The following is an 11,734-nucleotide window of genomic DNA, read 5'->3' on the forward strand; positions in this document are numbered from 1 at the left end:
GTTTTAGGATAGCAGGAAAACTTAGCAAGCTCTTACCTCAAAAGAAGAATTGTAGGGTTTGCATTTTTAAAAAGTATGTGGCAGGGGGAGTTTGAGGAGACTCACAGTGTAGCTCAGTGGAGGAGCATTTGTCTACAATGTATGAGGCCATAAGTTCAATCCCCAATACAAAAATAAGATAGATAGGTCTAGGAAAAATTTTATTCTAACCTCACTTATGAATGCAGGTGCCTAAATAAACTATGAGCAAAGAATAACCATTAAAATGGGTGAGATTTTTTTCCATGAATATAGAATAGTTCAATACTTTAATTCTTTCTAATATACTTAAATGAGAAATATATAATAATATATGTAATAAATGAGAAAAATCAATATTTTAATAGATATCAAAAAGATGATTTCTAAGATATAGCTTCACTCCTGATTTTATGAATAGCAAAACTGTTAGCAAGTACAAGGCCTAGTTGCACACAGTAGCACTTGGGAAGCTAAGATGGGAGGATTGTGAGTTCAAGGCCAGTGTAGGGTACATAAGAACAAAAGCAAAATAAAACTTGTCAGAAATGCAAATAGAGGGAAATTGGACACACACACATGTATAAGGGTATGTGTGTGTGTTCATATATGTATTAAGAAGTTTGGTTCTAAAAACATTGACTCCACTGGAATTCATGAGTGAGTATTTATTTACAAGTCTGTACCAAATGCATTTTAATACTATAAATTTGGCAAGCTAATTTAAAGACTGAGTTAAGAGGGTCAGAGAACTCCCAGCTAAGTTGATGCTTTGATATTCTGGTTTCTCTTCAGATCATAGAAATCTTCCACCTTTATCTAAGTTGATGCTTTGGAAAGACTTAGCAAAAGGTCATAGGGGGTAGATTTGTGGCCCAAGTGGTAGAGCACCAGTCTTGAGTAACAAACAAAGTCAAGTGAGAGCATCAGCCTGGAGTTGCAACAAGAAAGGCCAGTTATTAAAAAGAATGACCATCAACTCTGCCTCTCGCATTCAGCAGATTGCAGCTTTCATGCAGTGCCGGCCACATCCTGCTGGTGACGATCAGGGTTACAGCGGTGGGTCAGGTGGGTGGCCAGCACATCTGCTTTACCCTCTGGGAAGTGGATATTGTTGCCATCAGTGACCCCTTCATTGACCTCAGCTTCATGGTCTGCTGGTCTCCACCTATCACAAGTTCAGTGGCACTGTTGAGGCTAGGAACAGGAAGCTGTCAACAATAAGAAGCCCTCCTTCAAAAGAAATCCTACCAACACTAAATGGGGTGATGCTGTAGAGTCCTCTGGTGTCTTGCCATCCAGAACAGGTTTTCTGTTCCCTTCTGGTGTGCTTATGTTTGTGATGGGCAAGAACTATGAAAATACCACAACTCATGTAATAGTATCAGTACATCTGCCCCTGCCTCCCAGCTGCTTAGCCTTCCTGGCCAAGGTGGTCTGTCACAACTTCCACAGAGCATTAGAGGGCATCATGCCACTCAGAAGATCATGGACAGCCCCCTTCGGAAGCTGGTATGACAGTTGTGAGACTTTCCAGAACACCCTTCTATCTATTGGTGCTGCTATACTGGCCCAGACAAAAAGACCTTATCTCATAATAGCCAGCGTAAAATGGCTAGGGGAAAGAGGGGCAAGCTGTAGAATGTGTGCCCAGCAAGTGCAAGGTTCTGCATTCAAACTCCAGTACAACCCCAAACGATCTGAGCACTGGTGGCCTGAAACCCTAACTACTCAGGAGGTTGAGATCTGAGCATCATGGTTTGAAGCCAGCTGAGGCAGGAAAGTGTATGAGACTCATGCATGGCAGATACTTTTTAGTGTCTGCCCAGATCTCCTTCCCAGTTGGCAAGCTTATCTGGCTGCTTCCAATGCTGCATACTAACGCAGCTTCACCTTTCCCCAGAGCCTTTCCTGAGCTGAAAGGAGTCACTGTGTCCAGAATTTTGCTCTGTGAATCTGGCCCATACCAGTGAGTGGTGCTGAACCTTCATAGCCCAGCCTCTGACCTTTAGGGTATAAATTTTTATCCCAATCACATCGAGGGGATTAGGCTAAAGATTGTTTTCTCTTGAAGCCAACTTTGCTTCATTTCTGCCCTGTCCTGTTCCCTCCTCATTAAGTAAATCACTTGCACAAGAATCCTCATTTCAAGAGCACCTGACTTAGAAGAAAATTGGAGCAAGTTAAACCTCCCCCAAAATATCCAATAAACATAAACACTTGAATTTACTAGGTTTGGCGGGGGGAATCAAAAACACTTTTGCTGGTCATATTGAACATATTTTAATATCCATCTATTCCAGGAAGGCTGAGAGGAACAATTTTTCTCACCAGCGGTCTTAGCACCTGGTTTATAATCTGACAACAAAACAGCTCCTACTGGCAGTCAGAAATTATTGACGTCTCCTGGAAGGCCTTTGACCTACCAGCCCAGGTTCACAGCATAGTGATTGATTGATAAACGCCTGAATAGACTCAAACAATAATGGAACGTAAACTTTAACTTGCAGAAACCACTGTGGCCACGAGGGGACGCTTTTGCCCCACCATTGAAGGAAAAGAACGCCTCTGAATAGTTACTGCTTTAGGCTTTGCTGCTTCTAGTGCAGAAGCCTAGAAATGAAGACTCCCAGGTCCCCACCTGAGACCAGTTGAATCCAAACCCACATTTAACAAGATCACCAGGTGATCTGTGTGCATATTTTATACTGATTATGCTATTTATACAGGACAGTTCAGATAAGATGATGTTAAGCGAAATGAACCCCAAGATAGGGACACAAGTGGTTTTTTTCTTGCTTGCTATTGTTTCTAATGTATTTATAAGGTACCATGCAATTTTTTTGTTACTTTGTATGTCCCTCCCCCATGGTATAACCCCTGTTTTCACTGTATTTGATGTTAGTATAATTTGGGGGAGGGGAAAGGAAAAAACAAATTGTTTAAATAGGGATATAGGTTGACCCATTGTAACAATGAGATGTATAAGAAGTAATGCTAAAAAACAAACTTTACAATTTAGTGAGGGGAGGGGAGTGTAGTTGAGGAGGTGGGGAGGGAAGAGATGGTAGGGGAAAAACAAAGGAAGAGGCAACAATGCTTGATAAGAAATGTACTCATTATCTTGCTCATGTAACCGTAACCCCTCTGAATAGAATTTTCACAATTAAAAAAAATTAAAAAAACCTTCCTAAGTGGACTTTCTTACATGGGACATTTCCATCATACTGACAAAGGAACTTAGAAAGAGGTTTTAAGTTTGCTTTTATTATGAATACAAAATATACATATAACACAATGTACATTTATACATTTATACTTTACATTTCCTGTCATCTTTTTTCATTAAACTCAATGGCCCCATTGACCACTCCCTCATGACATTCTCTTCACCTTGGTGTATAGTGTGACTCAGTTAAAAAAAAAATCCCACCAGGCCTCAGGGTCAAATGGCTGGCTTCCATGTCCCCTTCAGAGGTGGAATAGCTTTACTGTCCCATCCACAGAACTGCTTTTGTCCTCGTGTTATTCTCCTTCCCTGTCTCTACCTGTCTTCCATTGCTTCATTCAAATATCACCATTAAAAACTCAGAAGAACAGACGGAGGCAATAACCATCCTTGTCTTTCGGGAAATACCTTGAAACATTGTATGTGAGTGAGAACACATAAGTAGGCACTTGGCACGTTGCTCACTCTACAGTTTTATCTATGAGAAGGCTTGAAAGTACAAGTGAAGTTTTGCTCACCAAATGGATGTTCGTGCAATTATGCTTCTCAAAGTCATTGAACAAATAAGGAGGAATAAATAAACACAGACTATGAGTTTCACTAAAGGAAATTTAAATGCCTATCAGTGTGCACTTTCTGGGACATCTTCATAACAAGTTGATGAATAAAAGCTGGATTTTCTAGCTAGTGGCTTTTGGGCCATGCTTTCAAAATGCCAATGAAGAGCTCCCAGTGTGAGAGTGTGGGTCTCTTAGAATGTCACTATGCGAGAGGTTTTGTAGGCACTGTCCTTGAGACTGTCGAATATTGCTTTGGTTCCATTCTGCCAGTGCAGCACCAGATCCATTGGGGTCTTCCCAGCCTAGTCAAAAGAGAAGAGGAAACTCAACATGTTCCTGTTCATACTTTCTCTATGTGTATCCTACTGAGGTATAGTGTAGTTGTGATAGGGTTTCCACTATGAGTAATCTGCAATTGATTCAAACAATCCTCACTGTGCTTCATGGAGTGCTTTTAGTGCTTTACATTGACTTCCCCTCCTCTCACCATGGAACAACCCCAGGTATTGGTAAAAATCCCTCTAGACTGTAAGTGGCAAGAACAGTCCAATGCCTATAGACATCTCCATATACTGTAGCATGGGCTCTGGGAGGTGGCTACTTACCTCTCAATCATACTGATTTGGGAGGAAAAAAAGGTTTTGAATTAATAAGAATTATAAATCAGCCGGGCGCTGGTGGCTCACGCCTGTAATCCTAGCTACTCAGGAGGCTGAGATCTGAGGATCGCGGTTCAAAGCCAACCCGGGCAAGAAAGACCGCGAGACTCCTATCTCCAATAAACCACCAGAAAACCGGAAGTGGCGCTGTAGCTCAAGTGGTAGAGCGCTCGCCTTGAGCTGAAGAGCTGAGGGACAACACCCAGGCCCAGAGTTCAAGCCCCATGACCGACAAAAAAAAAAAAAAAAAAAAAAAAGAATTATAAATCAATGGTGCTGCTGCAGCACCCTAGGTTAAATACTCCTGAGCTGCTCCTGAAGGCACTTTTCACAACTCTTTACTAATTTATACTTATTCTTCCTGCTGGCATTTTTTTAACTCATGGTAAATAATAGTGTCTAAGAATGAAAACCACGAGGGAAAGTTGCTTACATTCCCTTCTTTCAGATGAAATTAATAGGCACTTGTGTACAATTATTTTAGGACCTAAATATAAGAACCTATTTTGAGCCAGGTGCTGGCGGCTCACGCCTCTAATTCTGAGTAGCTACCCAGGAGGCTGAGGTCTGAGGATTGTGGTTCAAAGCCAGCTCCAGTAGGAGTGCCAGAAGTGGCACTGTGGCTCAAGTGGTAGAGTGCTGGCCTTGAGCTGAAGAGGTGAGGGAAGCACCCAGGCCCAGAGTTCAAGCTCCATGACCGACAAAAAAGAAAAGAAAAGAAACCATTTGGAGATGTGCATGTTTTAAACCACAGTGGAGAATGGGTAGAAGTCATCTGATAAATACCAGCTAAATCACCGCTGAGACAGAATGGTAGCATTGTACATTGTTCTAAGGAGAGAAGGACTAGTCTGAGTTATTCAAATCGGATATAGATTAAATTCATTATTACTAACCACTGTGATATTTTAGCCCTCTTCAGAAATGGTGGAGGGCCAAACCCCTACCTACCCTAGGTTCTCAGCCAGGAATGAACAAGGCAGACTGGACTTCCCCAAGAAGCATATTCTGACCTTTTATTTTTCAGGACTGAATTTTTCAAAGAGACATGGTATTCAGTAGTAACTCTCCCCTCCTGCATTTCTGATCATATGACTCACTTCCCTCATCTCTTGATCACGTGACCCAAATCCTCCTCCAAGTGTGCCCCTTATGGAAATGACCAGGAACATTTAAACAAGTAGATGTCCACCCGGCCCCACCCCCAAATACTACTGTGATGGACTAGGTTTAAGAAATTCTGGAAATGAAGCAAGCCTGCCAAGCACGTCCTTGTTCTGGCTACTTACACAGTTCTTGATGTTGAGGTCAGCGCCATACATGATCAACAGCCTGATCATCTTGTAACGATTCAGTCTCACCGCGTCATGCAGGGGCGTGTCTCCTTCCTAGGAAAAGCCCCATCAAAGGCTTGGCGGATGGTCTGAAGCCAGGATATGTCTCCCGCCCCCCCAGGGCATTCAAGTTTGGCCAGGTGATTCCAAAGCTGTGCTGAAGCCATTGGAGATGGAGTTGTGCAGGCTACTCACCCTGTCCTTGGCGTTGAGGTCTGCCTCACAGGCGATGAGGTGCTCCGCGCACTCGTAGTGGCCAGTCCTCACCGCCACGTGCAGCGCAGTGCTGAGCAGCTGGGAGATGGGAAACAGGGCTGATTCCTGGGGAGTGAGGACAGACACTGCCCCATACACCAGGCAGGTGTGTCTGCCCATCACCTGCTTCCAGACTATCTCAGTGCACAGGGGGTTAGGAAGTATGCACGGGGGTGGGGGGGTGGGGTGGCGGTGGCAGAGGGTAGGGTAGGGAGGAGGAACCGGGGAGGGGACATACCTTATCTCTGGCACTAATTCTGGCACCTTTGTTCAGCAACAACTTTAAGACATCCAGGTTTCCTCCACGGCATGCCCAGTGGATGGCTGTAGATTCAAGCTATCCAGGAAGGCAAAAGGACAGGACTGGGTAAAGGAGAAGCAGATCTGAAGATTCATACTTGGGCTGCAAGGCTCAGGAGAGCGCAGGTTTGCTATGGTGACTGCGACTAGCCCGGGTGCCTCTCAACTACCCGGCCACTTGTAACTTGTGGTTGAAGGTTCTTGCTAAATGCGTGTGTGCGTGTGCACTCATGAGTGCGCATGTGTGTCATTCATAACTATAGTAACATTCCAAAATATTTTAATCTAGGTCTGAAGCACCCTGGGCAGGGAGGGATGTCTCTGTTGCTCTTTGCCCATCCCTTGGCTTTGTCTTATGCTAGGACGGTCTCTTCCCTGTAGTCATGGTACATTGTGGGCCTGAAGAAGATGGACTTCTCTCTGCCCTATTTGGCACCTCTGACCATTCAGATTTCACATTCACATTTCATTATCATTTTTGTTTTTTTTAGTGTCTTTAATTTTTTAAAATATGTTTGGTCTTTGGATCCAGTTTGAACTAATCCCTTTGGATTCTTTCTTCCTTTTCCCTTTTTTGGTCAGTTGTGGGGCCTGGACTCTGGGCTAGTGCTCAACTACTTGAGCCACAGTACCACTTCTGACTTTTTCTGCTTATGTGGTGCTGAGGAATCGAACCCAGGGCCTCATGTGTGCAAGGCAAGCACTCTACCACTAAGCCACCTTCCCAGCCCTTTTTCCTTTTCCATCTTGCCATGAAGATGTTAAGGGGAGCAGTTTCTCATCTCACTCTTCATTCCATCAAATATGCTGTGTCTACACAGGTCTTTGTAGAAATCGCAGTAGGTGAATTATCAAAGTCTGAAAAGCAACTACTTTCCCTTCAATGCAACTCATTTAGTATGCAGTCTAGCTCCAAATCTCACTGAGAGCAATTGGCATCTATCATACAAAGGGTGTATATAGAGAATCCTTACACATTGCAAGGGGCCACGAGCAGGCTGCCATATATAATGGAAGAACAGGGGTGTTAAAAGGAAAGAGTCAGCTGCATTACTTCTCAGTAATGCCACTGACATGATAATGACCCAAGTTCCTGGTGAGGTTGTTGAATACTGTTCGGGGGCTTTCACTTCCTCCCCTTTTCTGATACACTTCACCTTCTCAGTATGTACGAAAATACCTTCCACATGACCTGGTCCCATCTCCCAACTTTCCTTTGTATGAAGAAATGAGTTTTTGCCTAGCTCTCTGAGATCAATTTTCAATCCAATTGGGCTAGCTATTTTATTTTTTTATTTTTGGTAAGTTTTCTTCCATCTACTTACTTTGGCTCATTTCCAAGCAAAGAAATATACTTACCATATCACGGAATTCGATCTGGGCTCCAGCTTGTATTAACTTTTCCACAATTGCCAAATGTCCTTCCAAGCATGCTCTATGAAGAGCAGTCCGTTTATACTGTCAGAGATGTTTAAAAAAGATAGCAATGCGTATATAAATACACATAATCCTTTAAGAGGCATGAAGCTAAGGGCTCTGATGCCCTAACAGATAGACACTTCAGTGCTTCTTTATGAATTAGAAACACACAGTTTACTAGAATTTCAGACTTAGAACAATTATCTTGCAGCCAAAAGTTGAGCATCTTGCCATAATAAATTTCTAAGTGGTCAAAGACTGACATTGAGACATGTGAACTCTTGTTTGTGGAGCATTTCAAACAGGTTTTTTCCCTCCATTAAGAATTATTTCTAGATTAAATATGGGAAAAAACCAACTTCATTCATTTTTAAGAAAACGAAAGTATCCATTTTTATAGGATCTCCATTTTAGTTCATAGGGAAAGAGCTAATGATTTCTGATAAATTGATTCTATATGAAAGAATTTATGGACTAATAGAACTGGTACAACTTTAAGCACTTATTTTACTCCAGTGGCCTATGCTTATATATAAAGAAATTGAGGTAAGAAGAAAGTAAATGAGCTGCTCAAAATCAAATACAGTAGACAAGTAGTGGTAGAGCCAGAACCTGAATCCCATTTTCTAGATTCTCTGCCTAGTGCCCATGTATATTTGTTCAAAGATGATGCTAATAATGTTCAAACTAATTTCTGACCCTGCCTTATTAAAAGTCTACCCCCGAATTATAAAGAAGTTAAAGATAAACTGCTCTCATATAAACCAGCTACAATTATGTGAGTACACAAAAAATGATAAGAAATATAAAAGCATTAAGCTATATTTTTGTAGTGCTTAGTATCAGCCTTACCTCATCACAAACATCTGGGTTGTTCTTATCTGACAAGAATTTTTCTACTACTGGCACTTTATTCTCCAGGGCAGCCTTCAGAAACCTAGGTACATCCACAGGTTCTATCTAAAGTAAACACACAAACAAAGAGTATGGAAGATGCTTCCAGATATCCAGTCAACCCCCTTACCCTCCATGCTCACCCCCTTTAGCATAACACAGCCACCCACAAAACCCAGTAGTTCTTACAATGATTTCGGGTTCTGGTTCCTTCACAACTGGAACTTTAGCTTTCCTGTATTTTTTCCTTTTCTTCAGTTGAATGATGAGTTCAAGGTCTTCTAAATTTTCAAGCTTGGATCTCTGTTCTAGTTTTTTCTTTTTCAGCTAAGAAAAAAATCCATAGTTTAAAAACAAAAAGAATCCTACTGACATACTCTCTGGTGGTGTCTAAACAATACCTGCAGGGTCTCAGGTAATTAGATGGATGATTTGGGCAAAAGAAATGAAGTAAATATTTGATTTCAGTCTATATTTTATATCCAGTTATTTGATTGTCTTATTCTTGATTTCGTTACTTATGGAGTCAGCCTTTGGTTTGTTGGAAATTCAATCTAGCTTCTAAATGAATTAATTTTGGAATTAATACTACAAACAAGCCCCAGATTTCTGTAGAATTTTTTTAAAATCATGGTCAAAGATGAAATTGTTTTCTAACCCCAAATAATCTAACAATAAACAAATTCTAAAATGTTATTGTCACTCTCTTTCAGGTGTCTATTTGTTGGGGGAGGGTGTATGTCTGGAAGAGATTTATCCAGAGACAGTTCTCCACCACCAGCTAACTAATGCACTTTTTAATCTGTATGAGAAGCTAAAGAAAATTTAACAAACATGTGGCGTCAATAGATAGCAGACACGGTGTGACATTGATCCATGGACCACAAACCAATTTATTCAGAAAATGATCTCCTTTGAGGTTAAGTAGATGATTTATGGCGCTGGAAATTCACTGAACACAACTGTCTTTCCAAGCCTGTCTTTCAATCAAAGCATGGTCCTAGCACATTAGATCATAGATGTGGAATGCAGAGGTGATGATCTTACTTAAGTATTATTTCCCAGCCAGGCACCAGTGGCTCATGACTGCAATCCTAACTACTCAGAAGGCTGAGATGTAAAGATCATGGTTTGAAGCCAGCCTGGCAAGAAAGCCAATTGGAAATTTATCTCCAATTAACTACCAAAAAAGCTAAAGAGGTAGAGTGCTAACCTTGAGAGGGGAAAAAAAAAGCTCATGGATAGCACCCAGACCCTGAGTTCAAGCTTCAAACCCCAGGAACAGGAAGGATGGGGGGGGGAGGGAGGGAGAGAGAGGGAGAGGGAGGGAAAGGGAGGGAGAGGGAGAGAGATAAAGGGAGAGGAAGTGGGAAGGAGAGGGAGAGAGAGGGAGGGAGAGGGAGGAAGAGGGAGGGAGAGGGAGAGGGAAGGAGAGGGAGGGAGAGAGAGGGGGAGGGAGGAAAGAAGAGAAAAGAGAAAAAGAGAGAGAGAGGAAAAAGGTAGAGAGAGGGAGGGAGAGAGGGGGAAGAAAGAGGGAGGGGAGAGAATTACTTCCCAAATCTATCTCACATACATTGACTTTGGTAAACAAACATCTTTGGATAGAATGGTTTCATTTTCTCTCCTTCTCTCTATCTATGCCCACCCCACCCAGCCCCACACTCCCCTGTGGGAGTGGTCTTATGGAAGGTTCTTACCTCTGCCTCTCGCTGCTTCTCATTTTTCCACTGTTGCTCCCCCAGGCTCACATGGTGGGTGGGGAGTGTCTTTAGATCCTCCTGTTTCTCCAAAGTGACAGCAGCTTCATATTCTCCATCTCTGAAGTCCTCGGGGAGGAATTCCCCTGCCTCCCCATTGCTGTTTTTCTTCCCAGTGACCTACAAGGAAAGGGTAGTGGGGTCAGGAGCGGTGGGGCTCCCCACAGGATTCTATGTGAGGCCTTGCGTCCTTGCTCCTTGCTAATGGTCACGAGACAGAGATTCTGTCTCAGATCTCAGCTGCAACAAGTAGCTATAGATAGCCCAGAATAACTCCAGGTGCCTGTCCTTAAATAAAGTCCTAGGTCAGGTTGAAATATTTTAATTTGCTTTTAATATACATTATCACATTTCTCCTAAGAAATTCACATGCCCCCACACTTAAATTTCCTTTTCATTCTTTTAGGTAATTTTGGTAACTCTTGCCTTTGAATTATACAATTTCCATGCATTATCCTTGCATTATCCTAAGGCATTTTGATAACTATATGTAATTCCACAGTCTAGTCATAAAACAAAAGAAGGAGATAATAAATAGGATCTATGCAGATAGTTCATTATTAGCAACTCCATTTTTTTCTCATTACACAAAGCAACCTTTTTCCTCATATGACATTTTCAGACTTTCCCTTTCACTATGCCTGAAAGAAAAGAGCATTTCCACTCTCAAATAAAACCCAAGATGCAGCAGTTTTCACTGTTTTGAAAGAATGTGTCTTACATACCAGCTCCTCTACCTTCAGCATCATCATGCTGGTGGCGGTGAGTGTGTCTGTATGTTTTGCTCCTGTGGAATGAAGCCCTGGAAATGGCCCTGTCCAGCGCTTCCAACACCACTCAGCTTATATAGCTTGGGCTGGGTGAGATAATCTTCCAACCTGGGAACCCAAGTTAAACCTCCCCCCACCCCCCCCCCCCACCGCACTGATGGCCAACTCAGAGGCAGGTGAATTTTCATTCCAGACTTGGTGTCTGGGAAGCTCAAGAGGGAGGGAGGTGACAAGCTGGCCACACTGAATATGTGAATCAGAAAGAAATGTGAGAGGGCCATTCCTTTGGCAGTGACCGCACCGCTCAGCAATGCAAGTCATCCTATTTATCGGGAAGCCGGGACAGCTGTCCGTTGATATTCTACCACACATCACTGCTCCTTTTCCTTCTTTGTCAGCTTTCATATGACTAACCTATCAAGAAACTGTGATGTCCTGTGTATCATCCTCCTACTAATATCTTTCTGATAACTGGAATTATCAGCACTTCACTTGGGGGATGAGCTATCCTATCGTCATGGGTAAAGAGCCCTAGAGGA

At 42.5% G+C, this 11,734-nt stretch overlaps 1 protein-coding gene across 1 annotated transcript; it reads right to left on the reverse strand.

Moving 5' to 3' along the window:
* Positions 1–3,265: 3,265 nt before the first annotated feature.
* Ankrd1 (ankyrin repeat domain 1) lies at positions 3,266–11,259 on the reverse strand. The gene is made up of 9 exons (XM_070021176.1): positions 11,151–11,259; positions 10,366–10,545; positions 8,858–8,995; positions 8,627–8,734; positions 7,715–7,813; positions 6,294–6,392; positions 5,996–6,094; positions 5,756–5,854; positions 3,266–4,109 (listed from the first exon to the last, which is right to left on the reverse strand). The coding sequence occupies exons 1-9, from the start codon at positions 11,175–11,177 to the stop codon at positions 3,999–4,001; spliced, it is 960 nt and encodes a 319-aa protein (XP_069877277.1). The 5' UTR covers positions 11,178–11,259; the 3' UTR covers positions 3,266–3,998.
* Between the last annotated feature and the right edge of the window lie 475 nt (positions 11,260–11,734).

The sequence above is a fragment of the Dipodomys merriami genome, unplaced genomic scaffold, assembly GCF_024711535.1.
Source record: "Dipodomys merriami isolate MVZ:Mamm:240054 unplaced genomic scaffold, mDipMer1.0.p SCAF_14, whole genome shotgun sequence".
In the NCBI taxonomy this organism is placed as follows: domain Eukaryota; kingdom Metazoa; phylum Chordata; class Mammalia; order Rodentia; family Heteromyidae; genus Dipodomys; species Dipodomys merriami.

Excerpts from the sequence above, each read along its gene's own strand:
- Ankrd1 (XM_070021176.1), bottom strand. The coding sequence starts at position 11,177 with ATGATGATGCTGAAGGTAGAGGAGCTG. Across the intron at positions 10,546-11,150 it reads TGCTGAAGGTAGAGGAGCTG|GTCACTGGGAAGAAAAACAG; the intron begins GTATGTAAGACA and ends CTTTCCTTGTAG. Across the intron at positions 8,735-8,857 it reads AACCAGAACCCGAAATCATT|ATAGAACCTGTGGATGTACC; the intron begins GTAAGAACTACT and ends TGTTTACTTTAG.